Source organism: Plasmodium brasilianum, chromosome 12 (assembly GCF_023973825.1).
Source record: "Plasmodium brasilianum strain Bolivian I chromosome 12, whole genome shotgun sequence".
NCBI classification, from domain to species: Eukaryota; Apicomplexa; class Aconoidasida; order Haemosporida; family Plasmodiidae; genus Plasmodium; species Plasmodium brasilianum.
The window spans coordinates 3,170,424-3,198,417 of NC_090125.1; the positions used below are offsets into that span (position 1 = coordinate 3,170,424).

At 25.5% G+C, this 27,994-nt stretch overlaps 5 protein-coding genes across 5 annotated transcripts; 2 read left to right on the plus strand and 3 right to left on the minus strand.

The window, feature by feature from the left end:
• Positions 1 to 388: 388 nt before the first annotated feature.
• MKS88_004647 (serine/threonine protein kinase) lies at positions 389 to 4,774 on the plus strand (the record flags this gene model as incomplete). Its single annotated transcript, XM_067217841.1, has 1 exon — positions 389 to 4,774. One exon carries the CDS (start codon positions 389 to 391, stop codon positions 4,772 to 4,774), a length of 4,386 nt encoding a protein of 1,461 aa, XP_067072229.1.
• A 787-nt stretch (positions 4,775 to 5,561) lies between these two features.
• MKS88_004648 (Sec7 domain-containing protein ARFGEF) lies at positions 5,562 to 15,046 on the minus strand (the record flags this gene model as incomplete). Its single annotated transcript, XM_067217842.1, has 2 exons — positions 5,562 to 10,093; positions 10,195 to 15,046. The coding sequence occupies 2 exons, from the start codon at positions 15,044 to 15,046 to the stop codon at positions 5,562 to 5,564; spliced, it is 9,384 nt and encodes a 3,127-aa protein (XP_067072230.1).
• A 1,917-nt stretch (positions 15,047 to 16,963) lies between these two features.
• Positions 16,964 to 18,217, plus strand: MKS88_004649 (uncharacterized protein; the record flags this gene model as incomplete). The annotated part of the gene is made up of 1 exon (XM_067217843.1): positions 16,964 to 18,217. The coding sequence occupies one exon, from the start codon at positions 16,964 to 16,966 to the stop codon at positions 18,215 to 18,217; it is 1,254 nt and encodes a 417-aa protein (XP_067072231.1).
• Positions 18,218 to 18,905: 688 nt separating this feature from the next.
• Positions 18,906 to 19,250, minus strand: MKS88_004650 (uncharacterized protein; the record flags this gene model as incomplete). The annotated part of the gene is made up of 1 exon (XM_067217844.1): positions 18,906 to 19,250. The coding sequence occupies one exon, from the start codon at positions 19,248 to 19,250 to the stop codon at positions 18,906 to 18,908; it is 345 nt and encodes a 114-aa protein (XP_067072232.1).
• Positions 19,251 to 19,280: 30 nt separating this feature from the next.
• MKS88_004651 (uncharacterized protein) lies at positions 19,281 to 27,729 on the minus strand (the record flags this gene model as incomplete). The annotated part of the gene is made up of 2 exons (XM_067217845.1): positions 19,281 to 27,462; positions 27,674 to 27,729. The coding sequence occupies 2 exons, from the start codon at positions 27,727 to 27,729 to the stop codon at positions 19,281 to 19,283; spliced, it is 8,238 nt and encodes a 2,745-aa protein (XP_067072233.1).
• Positions 27,730 to 27,994: the final 265 nt, after the last annotated feature.

Genomic DNA, 27,994 nt, shown 5'->3' on the forward strand with positions numbered 1-27,994 from the left:
GTATGTAGTTTAAATAAAAAGAAAAATCGAGTAAAAAATATATATATATATATATATGTATACTTAAAATATAAGACGATCGGAAATTAAAAAGTATGAAGAGAAAAATTTGCATATATGCTTAAAACATTTCCGAGCAACTATTCAAAGAACAGAGTTGATAATTGATCTTGAAGACGTTCATCTTATTGGGTTTATATATTAAAACATAATTTCTACGCAATTATTTTTTTTTTTTTTTCTTTTTTTTTTTTTTTTTTTTTTTTTTTTTTTTTTTTTTTTTTTTTTTTTTTTTTTTTTTTGTACAATTCCAAAAGGAACTATTAATTTTGCTTTTTCCTACTTACCACAGGAACAGCCTTTTAATGAAATAGTAATGTAATAAAATATGCTAAAGGGGGATTGCTTAATTTCACTTTTTGACATAGTTGAGGAGTTCAATAACTACTGCAAGCTGTATAAAAAGAAGCATGCTAACAGTTTTAATATTTCTAGTAATGTGCTTACAAAAAATGAAAGAAATAAGGAGATAAATGAATTTAATTATAAATTTAATGATTTTATGAACAAACTTAGCATTTTGTATAAATGCATTTTAGAGAAAAAGGGTACGAATAAGGATGATGAAGTAGAAGGTAACAAAATTAATAGCAAAGACACTGATGAATCACAATATTTCCATTATAATAGTAACGATATTGGTGAAACTATATGCATACAACAAAATAATGACGAAATAGACGAAGGAGATAGAGCAGGATCTGATAAGGATGGAAAGTTTTATTATAAATGTACTATTGATATGGAGGATGAGTATGACAAGATTAAAAATTTGAATACGGAGAAAATTTTAAAAGAAAGAAATAAAAGAAAGATTGACGAAAAGTTGGAATTAGGAAAGATTAATAAGATGTGGAGCATGCATGAGCAAAATCCGAAATTATCAAGTTCTACAAATAGGTATGATATATTAGCAGCATGTAATAATAATAATAATAATAATAATATTGATTATAATAATAATAAATATCATCTAGTAACATTTGAAGAGTTCCCGTTCCATTCTAACAGTAATTCAAGTAATTCAAGTTCATTAACAAACACGGAAGACTCAAGCAATGAAAATAATGATTTTACAGTTAATAGGAGAAGTGATGTCTTAATAAAATATGTTACTGGGTTAGACTATACACTAAATGTTAGAAGAGTATCTAAAGAATATTTAATTGAAGAGATTAAAGAATTTTATAGAATACATAACAATAGTATTAAGTTAGATGAATATTCCAAATACTTAAGTTATGAAACTATAAATATGCTAAAAAAAAAGGTGGATAATAATAAAAATGGAACCTTTGATTTTATGGGTAATTATAATAATATTTTTAAGGCGGAAAATTTTTTTTTCAATGTTCCTATAAATTATTTTTTTATTAGAAACTACGAGGAACAAACTGGGGTTACTATGTCCTCATCGAATTATACAAATTATGAAAAAAGTTTAAATGGTGTCAATACATATTCACTGTCTAACAATTCATCCAGTATCAATGGAAACAACTATAACATATATACAGATAGTATACTATTAAGTAGAAACAATTCGTATAACAAATGCAATTCTCCTATGTTTGGATCAGATGATCGTCAGTTATCTCCAAATTTTGGCACGTATAATGGAACTAATAAAAGTGAAGAAGTCGATAATTATGAAGATGAGAATTATGTGAGTAGTGAAAAATATCAAATTGATGAAAATAACAAATTTTATAGAAGCCCATATTGCTATAACGAAGAGATAGAAAATAAACATTTTAGATTCAATTCAAAAAATGAACCAATTGCAGAAAAAGATGAAAAATTAAATAAATGTTCAACTATTCCTTCAAAAATGTTTAATCATTTTTGTAATTCACCCAAGAGTAACAGCAATATTTATGAGAATGAAGATAAAGTAACTAGAATTCATGGTTATATCGAATCAGAGAATTATGAAACGTGTGAGATAAATAACATAGTCAATAAAAAAAATAATTTAAATAGTAATAGAAGTGATTTTTACCAAAGTATAAGTGACTTCTACAAATGTATGGAAAACCATAATTATTATAATTGTTCGCAGGGGAAGAACAACATTAACAATTATAGTTACAGCAATGACATGGACAGAAATAACAAAGAAAGTAAGAACAATACTATCAATGACAATAACCATGATAACAGTGATAACAATAAGAACAATATCACGTATAATGCCAGAAGCAGCTCCCCTTTTCTGGTTAGCAATGAAACGAGCGTACAAGGAAATAGTATAAATTTCCAGGAGAATGGGAAAAATATAAATAATTTATACTTTGATGATGAGCTGTCTAACGCTATAACACTAGAGAATGAACCATGTATAAATAAAGAAATGGACGACAACAGAGAGAATCATTTGTCTGATAGGAATATTAAAGATACAAACACTTGTTACGAAGCAGAATGTAAATATAAAAGTATATCTGAGGAGGATAATGTAATAAAGAAGGAAAAACTAATACAATATGAAAAAGAAGAAAACAGGTGGATTGATGAATATTGTAATGGAAATTATAATTTATTTAGATCAAAACAGTTAAAAAAAAAAAAAGAATTAAAGTTTAATGGTGAATATAACGTAACTAATGATATTATAAAACTTGAAGACACAGGAAATAACGTGAAGAATGAAAGAATCAATATTAATCTTAGAAATGGTCATTATAATGGTGATAACGACAGTCACAATCGCAGTGATAGTGACAGCGATATGGGTACAGTTAAGGATGTCATTTTGGAGAACGAAAGTAATTACGACAACACATATAATGTAATTAATCTAAAAATTGTGTATGAAACAAATAAAAGCGAGTTTTGCATTTTGGAAGAAATGAATTTCTTTCCAGGTCAAATAATTATAAATAAATATAAAGTAATAAAGGTTTTGTCCAAGACTAAGTTTAGCACTACCTTAAAATGCTTAAATATTCTTTATAAAAGAGGTGGAAAACGGAAGGATGTATGTTGTACAAATAAAACCACGAAGGATGAAAAAATAAATGCTAATAAAAAGAATATTTATGATAATGTGATTAATTTTGATACACAAAAAATGTCAACAGGCTTTAAAACAAAAAATGCTACCTGCAATGGTCATAGTATACACAATAAATACCTTAATATGGAAAGAAAATCTCTTTTAACAAACAAAGGGAGAATAAAAAAAGATTATAAATATGTCTGCTTAAAAGTGATGAAAAATGGAAAGAGTTTTTTAGATCAAGGTTTATTTGAATTGATAGTTTTGAATATGCTATCAAGTGAAAGTAATACCACGAAAGGTGATAGCTATTGCACATTGACTAATAAAAATATTATACAACTCTATGATTATTTTTATTTTAAAGAGCATTTAGTTATAGTAACTGAATATATGCAAAGTGACTTATACAATTATTTTATAAAAAAGGGGAAATTAGGAACATTAGGTCAACTACAAATTTTAGCTAAGAATTTATTGGATGGTTTAGCATATATCCATTCGAAAAATTTAATTCACTGTGATTTAAAACCTGAAAATATTATGATAAATATGAAGAGAGGGAAAAATGTCTCGAAAAGGGATTCAAAAGAGGAGACAGACGTGAAATATAACACAAATAATACAGAAGAAAAAGCGGAAAATAAATTTAATTCAACAACATCAAATTTATCAGGAGCATTAAAAAACCGTTCATTCGTAAACAGTTATAATGCATATATCGCAGAGAGTTATGAACCTAGTTTTATGTCAAATGAGAATGATATAAAAGATGTCGGCGAGATCAAGTGTAATTCTTACCAGGAGGCAAATAAAAGTGAAAAGAATAATTTAGTTATCCTCAAAAATTTACATGAAAACAATGAAACATGTGAAAAAGATAATATTTTATTATCAAAATGTGGTAACTATTCGAGGAAGTGTTATGACAAATATGCATATGAAAAAGACACTAATATTTATAATAATAAAGGAAACTGTTCAAATAATTCCGATAAAACTCATATTTTTAGTTGTGAAAAATTTGACAAAATAAAAATAATAGATTTTAATAGTTCTATATATGAAAGTGACAAATTAGAAATGTATGTTCAAACAAGATCTTACCGATCCCCTGAGGTGTTGTTACAACAAAACTATGATAGAAAAATTGATATGTGGAGCTTGGGTTGCATATTATTTGAATTTTTAACTAAAAATATATTATTTGATCATCAAAATATATATCGTTTTATATATTCTATAGTGTCTTATATTGGGCCCTTCCCATTTTATATGATAAATGGATGTAGAATACCTTATGTTTTTACAAAACATGGATTAATAATACTAAACAAAATAACGGTTGATAAAAATTATGATAATTATTTTAAGGAAGAACAAGTTCATGAAATAGATGACGATCCAGTTATCTTTAACTCAAAAGATTTCTTTCGTCTAAATAAAAATGAAAATTTTATAAATGATTTATTAAGAAATAAAAGCACAAGCCAAAGTTCACAGTTTCTATCTAAAGAACGAAATCAAGAGGTTTATTACGATGTCTGTAGTCCTAGTAATAACCTGTTAAAACATAATTTTCAAATAAGCGATTTATTATTTCTAGATTTCCTTTTATCGCTACTTCAGATAGACCCCTGCAAGAGACTTAATTCGATTGAAGCATTGGAGCACCCATGGCTCAGGCCACAACTGTACGAAGACGGTTTGTAGTGGTGCGTGTATATTAGTGTAAACGCGCACGTGAATATGTGTATACGTATATGTATGTCTACTTGTATACGTATTTGTATATATATATATATATGCCTATGTGACATAATCAGATTTATATATAACTTCTAAAAGGGGCGCTAACAATAGCAGGCGGGGGAAAGAGTTTGTACACCTTTGTACTAATTTCCATCACAAAAAAAAAAGAGGAAAAAAAATTAAATAATAAAATGATTAATATATAACAATGCAAAAAAATAAAACAATAAAAATATAATATATGATATATGCTATATAATATATACTATACGTTATATATACTATAAAGAAACTACACACTAAAAATAATGGGATACGATTATTAAAAAAAAAAAAAAAAAAAAAAAAAGGAAATATACAAGCAATGAAAATTAGAATTAAAAAATACATTAATATTAAAATAAAAATAAAAAACATTATTAAGATAATATCAAGAATATTTTTTAAATAAAATTTTTTATTTTGTTTTGTGCGGTTTTATAATAACCTTTTTTCATTTATTTTTACCATATCATACTAATATAGAACAAGTGCTTTCAAATTCCTTATTTGAAAAAAACTATCTTCGTGTCAACTTGCTTTTCAAATGATTAAAAAGGATATACATTCTTAACTTTGTTAACCATATGTCTGTTAATATGTGTTTTTCTTCTGAAATATGTACATATATAAACAAATGTATATGTACGGATGGATAGCATATATTTTTCCGTTTAAATTTAATTCGATAACTCTATTTTTTAGCCACTTAATTGTAATCGCTGTCTCTGGAGTCTTCGCTTGCCTTGTTATTATCTCCCTCTTTTTGCTGGTCATTCTCTTCATATGTCTTGTTATCATCCCCCTTTCTGTGATCGTTATGTTCTTCATACGACTTGTCATCTTCCCCCTCTTTTTCCTCCCCATTCTCTTCATATGTCTTGTTAGAATCCCCCTTTTTGTGATGATTATGCTCTTTATCTACCTTGCTAAGAGGATCCTTTTCATTATAATCTTTCCTTACAAATTCTTCATTTGTATTTCCATCAGAAACCGTTTTATTATCATCGCCATTTTTGTTCTCGTTGTGTTCTTCACCCGTCTTATCAACATCCATTTTAATATCATCAGTGTCTTTTTGTTCATTGAGCTCTTCAGCTTTCCTGTTTTCATTTTCCTTTTTGTTATTATCATCTTCCTCTTTTTTCTCCTCATTTTCTTCATTTGTCTTACTATCCGCACCCTTTTTATGCCCTTCATCGGTTCCCATAACTTTGTCTCCCTGATTATCTGCACTTTCATTTGGTATATTTCCCGGATGGGCTTGTTCCTTTTCGTCTTCTGTTTTCTTTTCCGTTGTACTGATAACAGTACAATCGGCTTGGGTGCGTGCTCCATCATCATATTTGGTTAATAAAACATTTAATAATTCCTCGAAAATATTTTTAAATTGATCATTTTGGCTGTTATCAGAATATAAAATATAGTAAACAATGACAATACTAATTCTTACATTAACTTGTAGTTTGGAAATGCTTTTAAAAATTTCATTGTCGTCATTTGGTAGATTATTTTTGTCTTCTACATTTTCTGCATTATAAGGTTTTAGATGTTTTTTTTCTTCTTCATTCAAAAATGAATAACCATTTTTAATATGGGAAAAACAATTAATACGATGATCTTTTAAAGAGTATGCATAAGATGATGAAACATAAATAATATTTTTTATATTTTCAACAAAAGTTTCTTTGTAAATATTTAATATTTTTTTTGCTTCTTCTTGAATAGTTAATAATGCACAATAAAAGTGTTTTAAAAAATAAAAGATACAATTATTTTCACATTTTGTTTTTGTTAAAATTTTATTGCATATTCTTTCATTATTTAAACATAGCAATTCATACAAGTTAATATCACACTCTTCTTCTAGATCATTTAAGTATTTATTATTAATTTCATCATTTTGTGTAAACGAATCCCTTCCCTGTTCATATCTCTTTCTATTTTCCTCATTCTTATCATTCTCACTGTCCATATTAGTATCATTTTTGCTGATTCTTTTGATATCACATGAATCTCCTGAGCAATTGAGCAGAGAATATAAGAAGGACAAAATTATATGACTAACAAAACTAATACTCATACTTTTCCTGTAACATACATTATCATAGGTTAACATTTTTTTGGCATATAAATAACTAAAGTAGTAATTGTACTGTTTATGCAACATAGTATGTATATAATAATCATTTGCATAATTAAATAAATTGTTTAATACATTTATATCTTGATCTATAGCCTCTATATTTTTATAATTAATAATACAACCACAATTTTCATATTCATTTTTTTCCAACATTTTATCAGATATATCATTGCTTTTTTTATTGTACAAATTAAAATTGAGCAAAGCTTCCATACAATAATTTTTTTTAGCATTCAAAGAATTCGCATAGTTATTTCCATTGGGGTCAATATCATTTTCACTGTTGTTTTTGTATTGTTCATTTTCACAATTTAGTTTATCTGTAGAAATGTTCTTACATATAAAAGGAAAATAATAATTATATGTTATTAACGGCAAAATAATAAAATTACTTATTAAATCTATTAATTTTTCATCTCTATAAACGTACTTATCATGTTTGGAATTCTTTTCATTTTTATTATTTGTCATAGTACTTTCCTCTTTTTTTTGTACTCTTTTAAAAATATAATTTTCATTAAAAAGAAACTGCTGTAGTTTTATATATGCTTCACTTCTTGTTCTTTTTGAGCTAAAGGAGCAAGCCAGTGATAACACAAAGCATGTTAGTAAAAAAATATACATTTTTTTTAATTCAATAATTTTCTCAAACGCAATGTTATCTTTATACTTTTTGTATAAGGTATCATTATAGTTATCATCACGATTTACAATATATGTATCCATTAATTTGCTCATTTTTTTTTTTTTTTTTTTTTTTGAATTATTCATATACATATATATACTTTTGTAATATATGTTTGATATGATGTGTAAACATTCCGAATTGATAGAAGCTATATGCGCATTAATTTCCTCCTTTTTATTATTAAAATATAGTAAGTACGGTAGTAAGGATAATATGATATTCTCTATATTAAAATTGTTTAATTTTAATAACACACTGTTATTGTTTATTATGTTGTTAATACTTTCAGTATATATAGTTGCCTTTTCTATGTAAATATATATATCTTTATCATTTAAAGAAATATTTGTATTATTTGTATTTTTATATAAAATGTTATTAGGGGTTATTAACTGTAACATGTGTAAGTATATGTTGATTATGCAGCTATTTACATACACATTCTTTGATATTTTCTCTAACACATATATGATTTTATCAATAAAACGATATAAAATATTCTTTTTTAAAAACTGCAAAATATACATTAAATATATGCCACAAAGAAAAAAGAATTTATTATTTTTTTTTTTAATTTGTATATAATTTTTTGCAAATAAACAATTCATGTCCATTTGTCTCTGTCCACTTATTTTATTTTTATCATCTTTATATATATTAAAACAAATATACGAGAAATTTACGACACTCATAATTAGCTGCTCAATGAATAACCAGTCTTCCTCTAAATCTGTTTCGGTAATTTTTATAAGGAACATATTCTTTTCAACATCGTTTACATCAATTTTTTCTTCTTTATAATTTAATTTTTTAGCTATATTTTCAAAATCGCTGTCATATATATGATATGAATCATCATTTGAAATTTCTTCTTCCGTAAGAAATTTTAAATTCTCCATTTGAAAATTTTTAAAAATGCTATTATATATATTAACAAAAATAGTACTGTCATAATTTATTAGTAAATATCTATTTAGTAAATTAAAAAAATGTTCAAATGTAATTACTGTAATTTTTAAATGCATTATATATGTTTTCATATAAAGATTCATTTTAATTTTGTCCATTAAAAATTCTTTAACTTTGTCCTTATTATTACTTCTCTTCATATTGTTATTCAAATATGCATCTTTACTTATAATTTCTTTTGAGTTAGTTTTTTTCCCTTTATTGTAATTTTTCATAATATTGCTTCCTTTGTCTTTTTTGCCATAATCCATTTTTTTGCTTGCCTTCTCCTTTTCACTACAACTGTTATACTCATCATCCTCGCCATCTTCATCCTCTTCATCCTCTTCGTCATCTTTTTCGTCCTCTCCCTCCTCGCTACTTAACTCTTCACCTTGTTCTTCGTCAGCATATACGTAAATTTTATCAAATTCATCGGGATCCTTTAATTTTTCCCGCTTTTCCTGATCCTTCTGATGATTCTCGTCGTTACTGTTGAGGTAGAATTTCTCTTCCCCTCCAAATATTTCGTTTTTTTTAATAAAAAAAGAATCCGTAGACATATCACTGTATTCTGAGTCACTAGTTGATATGTTGGTAGAATTATCTGTATCATATATATTATTCAATGTAAGATCGTATTTATTTCTTTTTTTTTCCTCTTCCTTTTTCATAATATTTTTTTTGTTTTCTTTTCCTTCACTTTGAATCTGATAGTTATATTGTGTATTTGGTAAGTTTACCAAATTGGAAGTAAGGTCATTAACTTCTTCCTCGTACAATTTTTCATAGCTCGTTTTCTTTTTTTTCCGCAGTTGCTTTTTGTTCTGTTTGCATATCATATTATACAGAACATAGGTATAATTAATTTTAAAATACATAATGTGAAAAAACATTTGTGAGGTAAGCAGTTTTTCCTTATTCAAACAAAACAAATCAAAGGAGTTGTCCGAATTAACTAGAACAGGATTAGAATCATTTATAATATCTTGCGTATTATTATTGGAACAAAATTTATCATTTGTTAAGTAACCTTGATTAGGTATTTGAACTTTTGCACTTATGTTATGCAAATCCGCTTTATTTCCTACATTTACGTTATTTAATTCATTTTTTTCTTTATTAACTGAACATTTAACCATTAATATTTTTATTAAGTACATAAAACTGCTAATATTTAAGTTAGTAATAATATTATTATAAAAATCATTAATTGTAAAAAAATTGTATATATCTAATTTTAATCTTTTATAAATATTAACATTGTCTATAATGGTACTATTATCAGGGTTTTTTGGATCTGCTTTAATATTTACATATATATGATTCAAATTATCTACATCACTATTATTATTATTATCATCGTCGTCGTCATGTTCTTCATAATTGTCATCATATTCTTCTTCATTTTCTTCCTCTGTTTGTTTTAACTCTCTAGTCTGTTGAGTGCTTAGTTTTTCTTTATTTAAATTTTCCTGAATTTTTTTTTTTTTTTTTTTTTTTTCTTATTTTCTTCTGGTTTTTCAGGATAATTTTCTTTAAATATAATTGATAAATTACTATTTTCGTTATTACTATGTCTTGAAAAAAACATACTACTAAATTCGTCAATCCATTTGGATTTATTTAATTTCTTAACGTTCTTTTTGAACACTAGATGTGGGTGTTGATATATTTCTGTTATGCTTTTGTTTATATTATACGTTTCAACGCAGTTCCCTTTTTTATATTTTTTATTTAAAAATTCCTTTTCATTGATAAATTGCGTGTTATTTATATACATATGTGGGTAAAAAAAAATAGGAATCAGATCAATAGTAATTAATTTGAATATTATGTTTATATATATAATCCAGCCATCACGAAATAAATTATGACATTTCTTCACAAAATGAAATAAAAGATACAACAATGATTGAGATTTCTGAGTTAGATAAAAATTTATATATTTAAAAATGTAACACAATTTGTTAATATTTTCTAAATCGTGATAATATGCCAAAGTATTTATAACCACTTTAAAAATGCATAAACAATTTTCTATTAAACTATAATCGCTAGTACGTTTGAAAATTTCAAAAAATATAGGTATAAAATTATTTTTTATCAACAATTTGTTAATATCAAATTTATAAAAATAAACTTCTTTCATTTTGAAACAGTGATACTTCTTATATTGCTCCTTCCTTTTCTCTAGCAATTTCCAGTATTGATTATCATTTGTATACGAATTTTGAGTGTTTGAAAATAATTTAATTTCTTCATGTAGTATACAGTTATATAAATTTTCTAAATATATTCTATCTATATTTTTTCCATTATTTATTCCTCTATTATTCTTAATAAATTCTTCCAACTTCATTTTATTTTTTACCTGATTATTATGTAGGTCTGTGTTCAACATAATAATTGAATACGTTAAAATAAATATGACATCGCTATTTTCAACTATTACATACTTCTTTTGAACTTCTTCTTCTTTCATTAATTGTACCTTTTTAGAAATAGAATATACATTTTTATGAATATAATCATTTATATCAACATCCTTTTTCAAGTTTATTTTCTCCTGAACGCTGTCATATTCTATGTTACTTTTTCCATCGAATTTATTTTTCTGTGAATAGACTATATCTACGTTATTTATTCCGTTAGAACTATTGTCTTTATTGCTGTTATTGTGCAGTGCCGTTGTACTGTCATTAGCATCATTATTATTACCATAACCATTACCGCTACTACTACTACTACCTTCATACATGTTATCGTTCAGGAAATCTATTAGTATATACCTCTTTGTGTTTGCTAGTTCTTCTTCCTTCGACAAACAAACAACTTTGTCATTCTCCATTTTGTAAACTAAATCTACGTTTCCATATATAGGATTGGAATAAAAAAAACACAAACTGAAATGTTCAAGTATCCTTTCAATTAACTGAGCTTCTCCGGGTAATTTAAAACAATGTAAAAATAATCTTAATGAAGACAATAATGACAAATTACAAAAATCAAATAATTTCACATAACTCTTTAAAATATTAATATTTTTTCTATGAGAAATATATTCGCCAACAAATTCTTTGTCTAAAAAAGGATTATATCTCAAAAACTTTGCAATTGATTTTAAAAAATGTTCATCTTCCATTAAATTTTTTTGTACATTATTAGTACAACTACCTTTCGAATTAGTTTTCGTAATTTTACACTCTTCGTTAGCAGTTCCTGACTGGTTTATCTGATTTTGTTTATTGTTCTTTTTTTCTTTTCCTATTTCTATATCGTTTTCTTCTTTTGATAATTCTGTATTCTTGTTATTCTCCTCCTCTACTTTTACTTCATCGTCTTTATTATGGTCATATTCGATAGTTCCATTATAATTGTAATTTATATTTGTACTTCCTGAAGACTGTACATTTGTAGAGAATTCACTTTTTGCATCCTTTGCATCTTTTGTATCTTTTGTTTCTTTTGTATAATTATTTTCACATGTTTCATTTTCACAATTATTATCTATATGATCGTTCCTACTTTCATCTTTATCATTTTCCTCTTCAACCCTTTCGTCATTATATGCTCCTACTGCAGAGGTATGGTTAACACTACTAGTGTCTGCACTTTTTTCTTGCTCCCCATCTTTTGGGTTATTCGTAATGCTGCCATTATAAGTAATACTCCTCGAATTGTTATTACTAATTTTTGTACTATCTTCGTTATTTTTCACAGAATTTATATAAGTCATACTACCGCTATGATTATTTGCCTTTTCTGTATCCACTTCCTTCGCGATACAACACTTTTCGTCAACGGACGAATTAGAATGAACAATTAAATTTTCATTTTCATGTGCCATTACAGAATCAAGGATATAATTATTTTTATCTATCTGATTAAGAGAATCCTTTGTTTGGATTATATTCATTTTAATTAATTCATCAATAGATTTATTTTTTAATGTATTAAATATGGTTGCAGACTTCTTTAATATTTCTTTTCTATTTTTTTTTTTTCTCATTAAATGTTGTTTGTTCTTAATATAGTAAACTTTGTGATATCCTTTTAAATGCTCAAATAATAACATGGAGCAAAAAACAATGTAACTTTTATCTTTACTTGATGTCAAAAAATTTAAAGTGTATAATTCATTCATATTACTTTTTTTTGATTTACCTTTATTATCTGATACCTCTTCGGTAACTCCTTCTCCTGATTTACAAGCATTTTTTTTATTAACGTTTTCGGTAATTTCATCTATATGTCCTTTTATACTTTTACATTCTAATTCATTTACGTTATCTAATTTGGCTACATTTTTATTTTCCATAATTTCTTTCTTTTTATTTTGTTGTGTTTCCTCTTCCTGCTCCTTACCATTTTTTTTTTCGATTGTGTTTCTTACTTTACGTTTTTTCCTCGAATTAATTACATAACCAAAAGTATTTGAATATAAATCGTTCCTAAATTCTGTAATTATCTGATTAGTATATCCAATTTCATACATGCGGCTTGTTGATTCGTTCACACTGTTAATGCTATTTCGGTTGTTGTTGTTGTTGTTGTTATTGCTTCCAGTTGTGGTATTGCTAGTGATATACGGTATTAGTATATACAAAATATTTTTAATCATTTTAAAAATTATTTCATTCATAATTGTAGTATTTTGAATAAAATTTACACATAAACTTAATATAGACTGTACGAAATTCTCTAATACATCAAATGCATACAAGTTAACATCGTGGTTATAATAAATTTCAAATAAAACATTTTCTATACAAAAATATGATAGGGTTAATAAGGCCGTTTCAATAACATTTTTTGCAGAACTTTTCTTAAGTATATTTAATAAAATATTAATAAATATTTCATTATAAATAAAGAAATGCTTCTTGTATAAAATGAACATATTTATATAAGTTCTCATTGATCTACACATTAGTATATAAGAAGAAGACGTCATATGCAAAAACAAACACCTTATTATATTACATAATGCATCAAAATTTTTATTTATTAATGAGTAACCACATGTTTCCAATAAAATGTTTAGCAATCTAAAGGATAACATATTAATGCATTCCAAATTATCATTAGAAATCTCATTTTCAAATAAATCATTATTCAAATTTATGCACTCCTTTGTTTTTAATAAATCTACAATAAACTTACTTTTATTACTGTTTATTAATATTAGGACTATGCTCAATATGTCTTGTATGAAATCGTCATCAGCACTGTTTGTAGTACTATTAAAATGCTTATTTACCGCATTATTCACAGTACTATTATTCACAGCATTATTATTCACAGTATTATTATTCATAGTACCACTATGCACAGTTCTACCATTCACAGCATTATTATTCACGTATTTTTTCACGTTATCATTCGAGCCATTATTCGCTCCATTGCTCATAACACTACTCATAACTACGTAAAAAATATTTTTTAATACGGATTCACAGTTACCCTTAAACAATAAAGAGTATTTATTATTCTTATATATTTTAAAAATATAACAAATTATTTTTATAATGTTTTTTCTATCAACAACTTTCATAGAATTGCACAAAATATTATTAAACAAAATTATGGTATCGTATAATATAATTTCTTCATGATTAATATTACTGTAGGTCATAGGGGCACTCAATAGTGTTTCTATACTAATGTTAATAATATTGTTTCCTTTATTTAATATAAAATCAGGGTTTTCTTCTTTTTTAAGACTAAATTTTTTAGTTAATTTATAATTTTTCGAAAAAAAGTTATATTTCTTTCTTTTAGGAATTTTTTCATTTGTCTTGGATAATAACTGAGTATCATTCTCCACATGTTTGTCACCACTGACCTTTGTTACACTATTCTCGTTTGTATTAGTTAAGTACTTTTTTCTCTTATAATAATTTTCGTCATTCTTAATTTCATATTCATTATTGTCTGAAGATATATAGGACAACTTTTTGGAGGATACGGTTTTATCGTATGTCTTTTCATTGAGATATATACTATTATATTTTAATATATGATCTAACGAGTGCAATGCATTTAATTTAATTTTATAAAAAATGTTATTATTTCTTATAATATTTAAAAAAGGTGCAATATGATATATATCTAGCTTATTATTAAATTCTGGTACTTCTATACCTTCCTTTATATTATAATTTAAATTATTAATACTGTTGTATAAGATAAATAATGCATCTACAATACTTGAGTCTAAATTTTTATTATATTCTTGCTTTTTTATAACTGATAGCACATTGATTATTTCATTTTTTATGATTGTAAATATATTTAGTTTTGTATATTCATCATTACTGAACTCATTACTTAAAAAATTTGGGACCAAATTCTTCTTATTATCACCATTCCATTTGTAAGCATTCTTAAAACATATACTTTTTTCCATTTTTTTTTTTTTTCATAATGTTTATTGTATTCCATTTTCCACAAAAAAATGTATTTCGTACATTTCTATGGAACTATACTTTTCTTGTTGTAGCTTTTAACAATATAAGAGGGACTCAGCCAAAAAGCAATAATTTTGGAGTATTCGGGTTAAAAAAAATACTTCTATGTATACATATATACAAATGCTGATATGCGAAGATGTATATATGTATGTTTATATGTACACCACTTTGCCTCTTTCTATTATATTTTAAAATAGCTTTATTTCTTTCTGGAACTCTGCTTACGTGATTTGAACAAAATTAACGCTTTTTCAAATATATAAATATACACATTTACTTATATGCACATAATATTTTTTTTTCATGTAAATTTTAATACTAATGTGTTATTTTGTTATCATCCTTTTTTCCATATTTATACAGTTCTGTATAATGTATTCTAAAGTAGATATCATTTTATAAAAGAAAAAAAAAAAAAGCAAATAGAAAATAGCAAAAAGATAGAACAAATTATAAATGTTTATGCTTATGAAGAAAATACAAGTTATATAATTTTAAAAAGTATGTGAAAACATTTTATATATATGTATAAATTTTCCTAAAAAATACAAAAACGTTCCTTTTAATTAATATTTTACGCTAAATTGATAATAAAAAGAAAAAAAATTGTGTAGCAAAACATTCTAAAAGAGGAAACTGAAAAGTGATAATTATATATGTATAAAAAAAAAACTTCAAAAAAAAAAAAAAAAGGATGAACAGGAATGAATAAAATATTATGGATTTGCATTGATGTATATAAAGGGAAAAAAAAATTTCTAAATAAAAGGAACAAAAAATAAGTTTACAATATTAGAATTAATAAAGGAGAAAATAAACCATTAAAAAATTATTTCCAATAAAAAAAATCCTTCGAGTTTACAAATATATTTATATGCATATTACATTTATATGTATTGAATTCATAATGTTTTTACTTTTTTTGTGAGCCATAAATGGGCAAAAAATAAAAGATTATTTTTTCGTTAAATAATATTTTTTTTCGTGAAAGGTAACGATGATAACCTTTTTTTAACATTGTAATATAAAAAAAAAAAAAAAGTAAAAAAAAAGGTAAAAAAAAGAAAGATAAATTTTTATATATAATAATTCATATAGGAAGGAAACAAAAGAAAAAAATTAGCTACACAAAAAGTCGTTTATAAACTGTTTATACAAATCAGTATAATATATATAATATTTTTTTTTCTTTCTTTTGATTACACCTATATGTTACACTGTACACATATAATTCAAATTGCACCGGTAACGTTAGAAAGAGCGGCCTATACTTATTGCTCTTTTTCTGAAGAAAAATAAAAAAACATACACTTTAATATTAAAGATTGTAAAATTATATATTTTCCAAGAATTGTAAGGAAAATTATATGTACAATATAATATTTTGTTTTTAGCTTATGCGATAAATGAAAAAGTACTTTTTAGGAAGTCCGAATTTCTTAAAAGTTAAAAAAAAAAAAAAAAAAAAAAGACATATTATTTTATAAGTTACATTTTTATTATAAGATTAATTTTTAATATCTATTTTATATTGCATACTTGTTTTATCTTTTTATTCTCCATAAAATGAAAATTTATTTTTGAATATTTCCTATATCATACGCACGCGTATCTCATCCTTATAATATTATGCTAAATTTGTAAATATGTCTAAGGAACTTTAGTCACAACTGTTTTTCAGAATATATTCATAAAACGTACACATAATATTGTATATATATATATATATTATACACACATATATTATATACACATATATTATATACACATATATTATATACACATATATTATATGCTCATGTTCATATATGAATATGCATATGTACATGCCATTTATAGACGCATCCACAAACATGCTGCTGACATATAAATGCCCAGCCTGTTTAACATTATTAACAAGAAATTGCCGTTTAAGTACAACTCAGTCAAAACTGTCTAATGAACACTTAAAAAAAATTAAGGAATTCAGAAAAACTACCAATTTATCTATCAGCATATGCAGAAGTATTTTAAGTAATAATAATTATGACATTGGTAAAAGCGTAAATTATATTTTTCAAAATTTAAATGAAAATTACGAAAATAGAAAGAAGAAATTAACAGAAGGTTATTACTGCTTATCATCGGAGGGCAATTTGATAGGAATAACTGAATTAAACAGCTTCAATGATTTAATATCAGAGAACATATATTTTAAAGAGTTGTTAATAAATTTGTGCAACGGTTTAATGAATGATAATATCAATAGAAAAACAAATTACTTAAATATAGATAATCAAAAAATTTCGCACTATATGCATTTATTCTATAAAAACAACAAAATATATATTGACAAAAAATTAGAAAATATTGAAGATATAAATACTTTTAAGCAAATTTATTTTAATAGAAGTATTAACCAATTAATTAAATACACTTCCTACATTTTAAATGACTATATATTTTTAAGGAAATATTTCATACTGAATTTAGATTATTTAAATCAATTAGACCATTTAGATAATTTATATGATATTACTATAAATGCATATATAATAAAAAAAAGATATCATCATAAAGAAGTACGAATCGACGATTTTATTTTGTGTAAAGGCTTTTCGTTTGCATTTTTGCTCATAAAATCTAGTGAAAAGCTTACTGATGAGAGTATATTAATAATTGAAAAGTTAGCCTCCATTATTTGTATAAATATGCTAATATATAAATCAAAACATTGTTCAAAATCAAATTTAAATAAGTTTGACATTCATAATTGTTTTCAACACAATTTTTGCAATTCTTCTATTAATAATTTAGGCATAAAAGAAAAGAAAAAAATGGATATAAAACACATAGAACAAATACGCCTAACAAATTCTAATAAAGAAAATTCAGAAGGTACAAAAGGCTGTAATGAAGATTGCGATGATTTTTTACAAAAAAAAGTTCAATCCATATGCTTATTAAGTGACTACTTGGAAAAATTAGGTCATCAAAAATTAAAAAGTATTTGTACGGATAATACAACTTTTTTAAAATTAATTACCGTATTAGAGCAAGAATTGAAGATTAAAATTTACACGAACATGATGTATTCTATGCTTAATGAGGATATCGTCATTTTGTAGTTTTCCTATTGCTTCTTATGTATAACGGAAAAACAGTACTCAAGTTTGTTATGTACAGCACAAAGTGTTCTGTTATAAATGAACAAATATGTTTACCTACACAAATACACACGTGACTACATATTATACCTTTTCGTAGTTGTAATTACTTTTTATAAAAGAGAATCAGCATTACATGTAATATTATTTTATAAACGTCAATCTTTAATATATTGTAAAATATATTAATAAAATTTTTTTTATATACCAGTGTTCTTTTTTAAGAAGAAATTATATTCTTAATAGGTGGAAAAAAAAAAAAAAGTTTGAAGATATGTTTGAAAACAAAAACACAAATTTTAATACATAATATATAATAATACAAAATTACAAAAAAGTTGGATAAAACAATGCAGACATTTTGACCATATGAATTTTTTTAGTTATAATTTTTTTTTTTTTTTTTGTTCATTTATATTGCATTTGGAAGGGTTTAAATTAAAACTTATGTTCTTTTGAGTTTGAATTACTGCTATTTAGAATATGTATACTTCAAATGTTAGGAAATTATCCTTTTGTTTAAAGCTTGCACATTTAATAAATTATTGCTTTCGTTACGCAGATTTTCTTTCGTTATTTCTTTTTGTCATTTTGTTGATTTCTCACTTTCTCATTTTTTTATTTTCTTTCTTTCTTTCTTTTTTTCTTTTTAAATAATGTTACTTTTAAATTTATTACACGCAGGTTCGTCCATAAATTTCGTGCTTGAGGAATAGTTCTCACTGTAGGATGTAAATACATTATTTGGTTCTAAAAAATATCTTTTGAAACATGTATTTGTATCACTTGAATATTGCGGCATACATATATTTTCTCTTGTTCGTAAAGAATTCATGAAATAATCTTTTTCGTTTAGTATTTCATTGCTTTCTTTATTCTTTGAGGGAATATCATTATTATTGTTTAGAAACTGTAGGATATTATTTCTCGCAAACAAATGGCTCTCTTCGCTATTCTTAACATTTTTCAAATTACTTCGGATTGATGTACACATGTTTATCCTTTGTTCACAATCATAATTGGGCTACTCTTCATCATTTAAATAATCAAAAAGGTTTATAGATGGGTTTGTAAAATAATCATTTTTTTTTCTTATTTTTTTTTCCTTATCCTTTTCTGTTTCTTGCAATTTTTTTTTGTTAGCTTCTTCTAACTGTATCCTTTTTTTCCTTTTTTCCACATTATTGCTTCTTTTAATAACACCATTTACATTTTCCTTTTGGTTATTTTTACTCAACTTTTTAATATCTCCTATGTTGTCATTTTTGTTCTTTATTTGAGGATTTGTTTCATACGTATGTTCACATGTTCGTATATTAGTTGTGCTAATTTGATGATATTCATTTGTCTGTTTTTTTCCTGTTTCTTTGTTTAAAGGATGATTATGAAAAAACATTTTTCCCATTTTTTCTATATTAATTTTGTTCTGTTCGTTAGTATTAGTTTTATCATAAAATATATTTGTTCCATATGTATTAATAGTATCATTTAGGGTAGGAGTTTTATAATAATTATAAGAATTCCAATTTTTATTATTCTTTTTTATAAAAAAGGGAATGTTGTTCATATTGCGAACTCTTAACATGTTAATATCATAGGAAAAATTTTTATTTATTGTTCTTAAAAAAAAGTTAGTGCTACTATTGCAAGCAACATTTTCATTGCTACAAGACTTATTTTTAAATTCAGTTGCATTAATGAAGTAAGCAAAATTTTTCTTCCTATTATCTGAATTTGTTCCAGTGTTCGCCTTAATACAATACGGATAACGAATGTTATGAAATTTTTGGTTATTCTCTTCCTTTTCATTTAATATACTTCCTTTACTCATGGTTGATATTTTGCTGACATCACTGTAGTTACTAGTATAGGCATTTTTGAAATCAAATAAAAATGATTTAATACTTGAATTATCAAAACTACATAATTTTCTATTTGAAATTAAAAATTTCACATTATCCAAATTATCACAGTGTTCGCAATTCTCCAAGTCACCATAAATATTGTTTTTAAAAGGATCACTGCTATTTTTATAATGAAAACATTTATTTACATTTTTAGAATTATTCTTTATATTTTTAAAGAAAATATTACTATTTATAGATTCTTCTTTAAAATTAGACTTGGTAAATAAATTATCCGTAGAATAATTAACGTAAGATAAATCATCAAATTGGTTACTTTGTAAATTAATTATTTTTTCCTCTTTATTATTAGATATACGTTCTTTACTTTCTTCTAGTTGATCTTCAAAACATTCTCTTTTTATATCTACATCATTTTTTGGTGTTATATTGTGATAGTTGTATTTATTCAACACTTTTATTTTATGTTTGCAAATGGCACATGTATATATTTCTTTCTTCATATTATCGTTTTCTGAAGTATTAAAAATATCATAAACATAGCTATCATCACCATAGTTATCATCATCATAACTATATTCATCACCCTTATAGCTTTTTAACTTAAATAGATATTTATCACAAAACATGCACTGTACATAATTGTTATTATTTACTATGCGTTTATTCCATCTGCGTATTTTCTCAATAATTTGATCTAGCTTTTTGGTATTAATAATATTTTTAGGTGATCTATAAAAATTGTCCTTTTCATTTGTTATATAATTTTCATGCATAAAATGAAAACCTTGTGATAAGTTATTATTAGAGTTGTAGAAACTATTATATAAATTTTCATTAGACTTATTTATTGTTTCGTTATCACTGTTATGTGTGCGACTATTCTCGGAGCACTTTTCCAAGAAATTGAAGTCTGTTTCTTTTTTGACCAATTCGTTTATGAGGAGTTTCCCATGTTTCTCATTGTTAAAGCAATCGTTACTATCACCATCACTATCAACACTATTATCATCATCGTCATCATTATCATTATAATACGCAATGCCATTCCTCGGTATTGTTTCTTTTGTGTGTCTATACATAATGCATTCTATCTTTTTTTCATTGTTCACTATATTAGTTATAGCATTAAAATCATTTTTTTTCTTAATTTCGCTTAAGGAATTAATAGAATTTATGTATTTTTTTGGTGTTAAATCACACTTTTTTAGTTTATCATTTTGTTCTATAAAAAAATTATTTTCGCTTCTCTTTTTAACTGAATTATTATGCAAATTATTATTTCCTTCATTAATTATAGTGTCTGAAGTGCTAATCTGATCACCTTGGTTATTATTATAATTTTCATTTTTTATAAAATTTAAATTTACACAATTATTATATAGTTCTTTATAATTACAGTTTAATAGGTCAAGAGATGTTAATTCATTATTATTAATCTTTAAATGGGAACAGTTCTCATCACGAAATGTCTTTTCCTTTATTCGTACCATGTTGTTTTTGCTTCTTTGAATGCATTGCGCTTTTACTTCATTTTGTGCGCCATAGACCTGGAATTTCTTATCTGAAGGATATTCCTTTACGTCTTTACCAAATATATTCATATATTTTGCTGTGTCTCCCTCGCTTTTGACATCATTGAAATATGATATATTTTTTTCATTTTTGCCACCATTAAAGAAAGATGCACTTTTTTCGTTCTTATCACCATTAAAGGGAGATGCACTTTTTTCGTTCTTATCACCATTAAAGGGAGATATCCCGTTTGTGCTCTTTTTCTTCAATTTAGTTCTGTTTCTCCCTGGATTGTTACTTTGATTTTTCCTACCCTCCTTACTGCTATTTCTACTTCTACTATTATTATGACTGTTATTTTTACTGCTTCTACGACTGCTGTTGCATATGTTTATATCGTATTTTCCCCTTTTCCCAGCACTATCTTTTGAAATGTTAGTCAGCTCATTCGCATGGAATTTTTTGTGAACAAATTTGGTAAATTTTTCACGTTTAGTTTCATTTACATCATTATTCATGTGATGAGGAATTACATCCTTATTTGTAGCACGCACCTCGTTCTCTAATTGGGTGAATGTAATAGATAAATTTCTATTTCTTTTTATATCCCTTGAATAACGCCTTGATATATTTTTTTTTTGTTGGTACTTTTCATTAAAACTGTCCATGTATAATTTTGATGCATTTTTTTTTATTTCTATATCTTCTTTTACTTTATCCACTTGTAAACTTTTGTCGAATTTCGACATAAGTATTGTGTGCATATCATTATAACTATTACTTCGTAGCAATCTCGATCCACTATTACAAAGAGTATTGACAATTTTTTCATATGAGCAATTTAATTCATATCTATTTTTGCTTCTATCAACATGGTTAATTGTATTATAGTTATTTTCATGAAGAATAAAGAAGTATTCATTTTGTGCTGCATTATCTTCGCCATTCAATGATGTAATGCTTTCTCCATTGCGTGCTTCATTATGTTCTCCATTACGTGCTGCATTATATTCTCCATTACGTGCTGCATTATATTCTCCATTACGTGCTGCATTATATTCTCCATTACATGCTGCATTATATTCTCCATTACATGCTGCATTATATTCTCCATTACGTGCTGCATTATATTCTCCATTACGTGCTGCATTAAATCCTGCATTTCCCTTTTTACACTTATTTTTTCTACTTGCATATTTATAGTCTAACTGTTTTAGTAGTTTTAAACTGTTAGACGTGTCGCATTTGTTTGTATTTTTATCAGAAAATTTAAAATAATTATGATTATTATTATCATTACTATTGTCGTTATTATTATCATTATAATTATTATTATCGTTACTACTGTCGTTGCTATTATCGTTGCTATTATCGTTATTATTACTGTTACTATTTTTATTAGTCTGCGCCAAATTGGATGAATTTATGAAGTATTCATTCTTAAATGGTTGGGAAAAATTCGCGTCATTTTGTAAGATATCTAAGTTATTATTTACCTTACGATCTTGAGCTCTAAATTTATTATTCGTCTGATATATATTATTATCTGCCACCACATGATTATTTTTAAGATCTAATGACTTTATTAAATCACATGAATTCTCAAATGTTTTTCCTTCTTTATTATTACGATGTAAATTTTCATATTTAATATTTCCCTTTAGTAACTTCGAACTACTCAGATAAGAATTTACATTATTTAAACTTTTATCCATAATATTATCATCATTTTTATTATCATAAATTTCATTTTTAGTATATTCCATTTTTTTGTCTATATTATTTGGAATATTCGAGTTAGCTTCTTTATTTTTCATAAATTCTTTCTTTATTCTCTCTCCTGAAGTGCAGTTTTTCCTACTCATTTTGCTATATAATAAATCGATATAACTTTTCTTGTTTGTGCTTATATTTGAAGATACAAAATTGACATTCTCATTGTTAGCAATAAAATTTTCGCTTTTATTATCTCTTTCTTTTCCATTAAAACTTGCGATATCATCACCACTTGTTCTTTCACCAATGGGAGATGCACTTCTTCGAATTATATTGCTATTGATATAACTAATGTTGTAACCTTTGTTCATGGTAGGAAAATGGTTAATGTTCTTTTCAATATTACAGTGGGAAAGTTTTTCCATTGTATTATCCCTATCATACTCCGTGTTCTGAAGGAAACAATTATTAATTCTTGCATTGATATTATCACTTACAGATTTTAAGCTTTTTATGTTTTTCCTTTGATCTAATTTATGCACACGTTCATAACTAAGCCTATTGTTAACCAGTTCTGAGGCGTTTCCAAATTTTTTAGAAATAAAGTCCCTTTTTTTATTGCCAGATAAAATACTATAAAGGTACTTATTCTTTTCAAATAGAAATAAACCTTTTTTATAGGAAAAGTAACGAAAGTACTTTTTAATGTATCTATTTTTTTTATCAGAAGAAGGAATATAATGCGCAGCATATTTTTTTAAGTTATATAACAAATTATCAGAATTTCTTTTATGTTTTATGCCCATATTTGCTGTATAGCACAAGAAGTATTTAGACAGCTTCACAACGAGCAAGGGTTTACAGTCATTTCTAAAATAATTTTCCCTTAAATAGGAATTCCTAAAGTTATTGTTTCTTTTCACTTTTACCCGTATCTTTTTTGAGGTAGAAGAAGTAATTCCTTTTTCTTTTTCTGTACAATTTATCAATTTTGACATATTATAAACATGCTCTTTATTCTCTACTTCCTTCGCTTCACTAATTTTTTCCATATTTTTTATTCCAATTTCCTCCCCTCCAACTTGTAAGTTGGTTTGGTCTATATAATAAAACGGACAGCCTTCCTTTTTTGCACTGTTTTCTTTATTATCGTTTTTGTACTGTTTTTCAGTAAAATCTCCAGATTTGCTTTTCATTGGAACGTCTTCATTTGTTCCCAATATGTTGTTTCTCTTTTCTACATAATTTGTTTCAACGACATTTAAATATTTTTCTATTCTTTTTATTCTTTTCTCTGTTTGAATGTAGACATCTATAAAATCTATGTGATTAGAATATAAGTCAATAATTAAATTTTTTTTATTTTTCACGTTATTACTATCACAATCATGAGAAAACAAAAAAAAACTACCATCTTCATCATCTGAATTATGTAATTCACTTTTGTGAGATACACAACTTCTATTAAGTTGATATAAAAGTTCATTTATTAGAGTTATATCCATTTTAAACTTGTCCTTAATATGGTTTCCTTCAGACATATCTTTATTTTTAAACGTATTATAAATATTTTTATTAATACAACTTCTCATGTACTTTAAATAATGATACTCCTCAAGCAACATAAATTTCAGTTTATGTTTATATTTATTATAAAATGATAGCATATTCACCATCAATTCTTTCTTCTCCTTAATTTCCTTCTGCTTGTTATCCCATCTGAGGAATTTAACGCTATCCCTACTGTCCGTGTGAGTATCGTTATTCAAGTGAAAAATATTTCTGTCATGTATTTGTTTACCTGCTTCTTTACAGTCTGTACCTGTTTGTTCACCGTTTGCTTTACTTGCCCCTTTGCATCCGGTAGGACATAAGTTCATATATGTTTCAAGTTCATCCAGTAAATTCCCCATTTTTTCATCTCCATTATTTCCTTTATTTTTAAGCATATTTTTGTCAACTTTCTTTTTACATAATTTTTCATCCAAATCGTCTTTTTTCGCCAGTCGGTTCACATTTGTATTGTTATTGTGCATAAAATCATTTTGACCTTTACCTGTATATAGGGTACTCTTTTCAGTGTCCTGATTATTCCTGCTGCTGTTTTTGTTTCTGTTTCTGTTTCTGTATGTGATGTTCGAGTTAATGTTATCTCTGTTGATGCAATCATCATTGTGATAATAGCTTCCGTTACGTTTGTTATTATCGCTGTTACCTTTAGTGTACTTAATATTGTAATTATTACGATAATTACTATCATAATTATTAGCATAATGATTGTCATAATGTTCGTCATAATTATTAGAATCATGGGTATGAAAATCCTTTAACATAGAACGAATGATACGCACCTGTTCGCCTGAAATATTCCCGTCCTTAAAATTTGCTGAACTAGAATGCATGCTGTATTTAACAAATTTATTCTGTGAAGACTTATTGCGTTGCTTTTTTACTTTATTAAGGTATATATTACGCATACTATTTCTTATGATTTTATTATTTCTATATAATGTATATTTTGGTATTCTTATATATTTTTCTATATTTTTTGTTCCTTTATATTTTGCTTGCACTAGCAGTTGCAAATTCAATTTTTTTCTTTTTTTCTTTAAAAATAAAAACAGGAATTTATTATTTGATGAGTTATAAAAATTATGCAGAACGCCATTATCCGACTTATTACTTAATGACTTTATTATGTTAACACTATTTTTTGTTTCCCTTTTTTTATTAAAAGTAACACTGTTTAACGTGTTATCCGTAGGAATATTGTTGCATTCATTTCTAAGAGTAAAAGTTTCGTTCTTTCTTTTTAAATTTGATTTTCTCTCTTTTGTAGTTTTATCTTTATGACTCTTTCTGTATGCTTTGTCTTTCTGCACGCGTTCGTATGCCATTTCTTTATTTATTTTAACGTTTCTAGGAGCACTATTGTAATTTATGCAAGAAGTACAGCTTTCTCCACCATAATTACTACTGCAGGAGTGTATGCAATAATCGTTATTTGGATTTATATTACTGCTATTAGTGCTTCTACTGATGGTTTTACTACTGCTTCTATTGATACCTCCCTTTTTGGATAATATTTTCTCCCTTTTACTAAGTATTTTTCTGTGCTTAAGGCTTTTATTTGAACCGTTTTCGTGCGCACCTTCATTTTTATGTACTCTTTTGTAGTGTTCATTATCCTGTCCATTGCTATAATTCTGTTCAGTCCTCTTTTCTAGTTCTTTTCCCTTTTTTACCTTCTCTATTACATTGTCGTTTCTTGCCTTTTCGACTACTTTGTCGTATTTTACCTTTTCGACTACGTTGTCCTCTTTTACCTTTTCTGTTGCCTTTTCCTTTTTTTCCTTTTCTTTTACTTTCTTATTCTCCATATCCATTTGGTTCTTTTTTTTTTTTTCCCATTCCTCCTCGTAGTTTTGATTATTGAACGGAAAATAATTTTTTAATTTTTCATATTCACAAATACTTGGCGTTTTGTGGAATTTCTCACTATCACCAGAAATGGAAGAAAATGGAACGTCCTTCGAATAAACATTTTCATTAATTTTTAAAGATGAATCTATTTTTCTTTTATCATTCAAAACTTTTTTCAGTTGAATAACTGATTCTGTTAAATGGTCTGCATTTTCATCATTAAAATTTTTGCTTTTTCCATATTCTTTTTGATTATTTAATTCAGCATTTATACTTTTCAATTTATTATTTTTTTTTCTTAATTTTTCATTTTTGTTTTTTATATTTTCCTCTTCAATACTTTTAAATATTCTTTGAAATAGGGTATTTTCTCTAATATTAGACAATCCTAATTTATTATTACGAAAGATCAAGTTGTAATCATAAAAAACTTCATTACAGCAAAAGGCATTCTCATTTTTATGTTTTGCTATAGGCGCTTCAGCATTTATGTCCTGTTTGTTATCTTTTATATTGCATTCATTATCTTTATCATATAAATCTTCACTAAAGATTTTAACAGCTGTTGTTTTTTTTATTTTATGAATATCATCTTTGTAAAATGAATCATCACCACTCTTTTCTTGTGTCCCACAATTCTGTATTTTCCTAATGCTCTTTTTGGATTCAGCTAACTCGTTTACTAGACTGTAAAAATAAAACATCCAAATACGCTTTTATACATACATATACATATACATATATATATATATATATATATGTATAACGTACATTATTACATTCTAAACAAGTAGCGCTTTGAATATCACACGCAATTGTGCATTTCCTTCGATGCGAAGTTCATATGTGTTTATAAATACACTAATGATATAATATATATATTGACATTTTTGCGTACCTTTCTAAATTTTTATCTTCCGTGGGTACTAGCGTAAAACATTTCTGTATGAGCATATTACATTGAAGAAAATGAATTCTGAATTTGCTCAGAAACCATTACTAAGAATATTAAATTTTCAATTTACTTATATAACTTGATGATACATTGATTTGCCTTTTAATTCCTTATTGTGTCTTTTCACTTTTTCTTTTTTTTTTTTTCTTATTTCCCTTACTATTTTTATTCTCTTTTTGCTGTTTTGTTGCTTTTTTTTTTTTTTTTTTTCTTTTATTTATTCATTTTTGAATTAATAAACTTTTTATGGTACCATTTTATTCG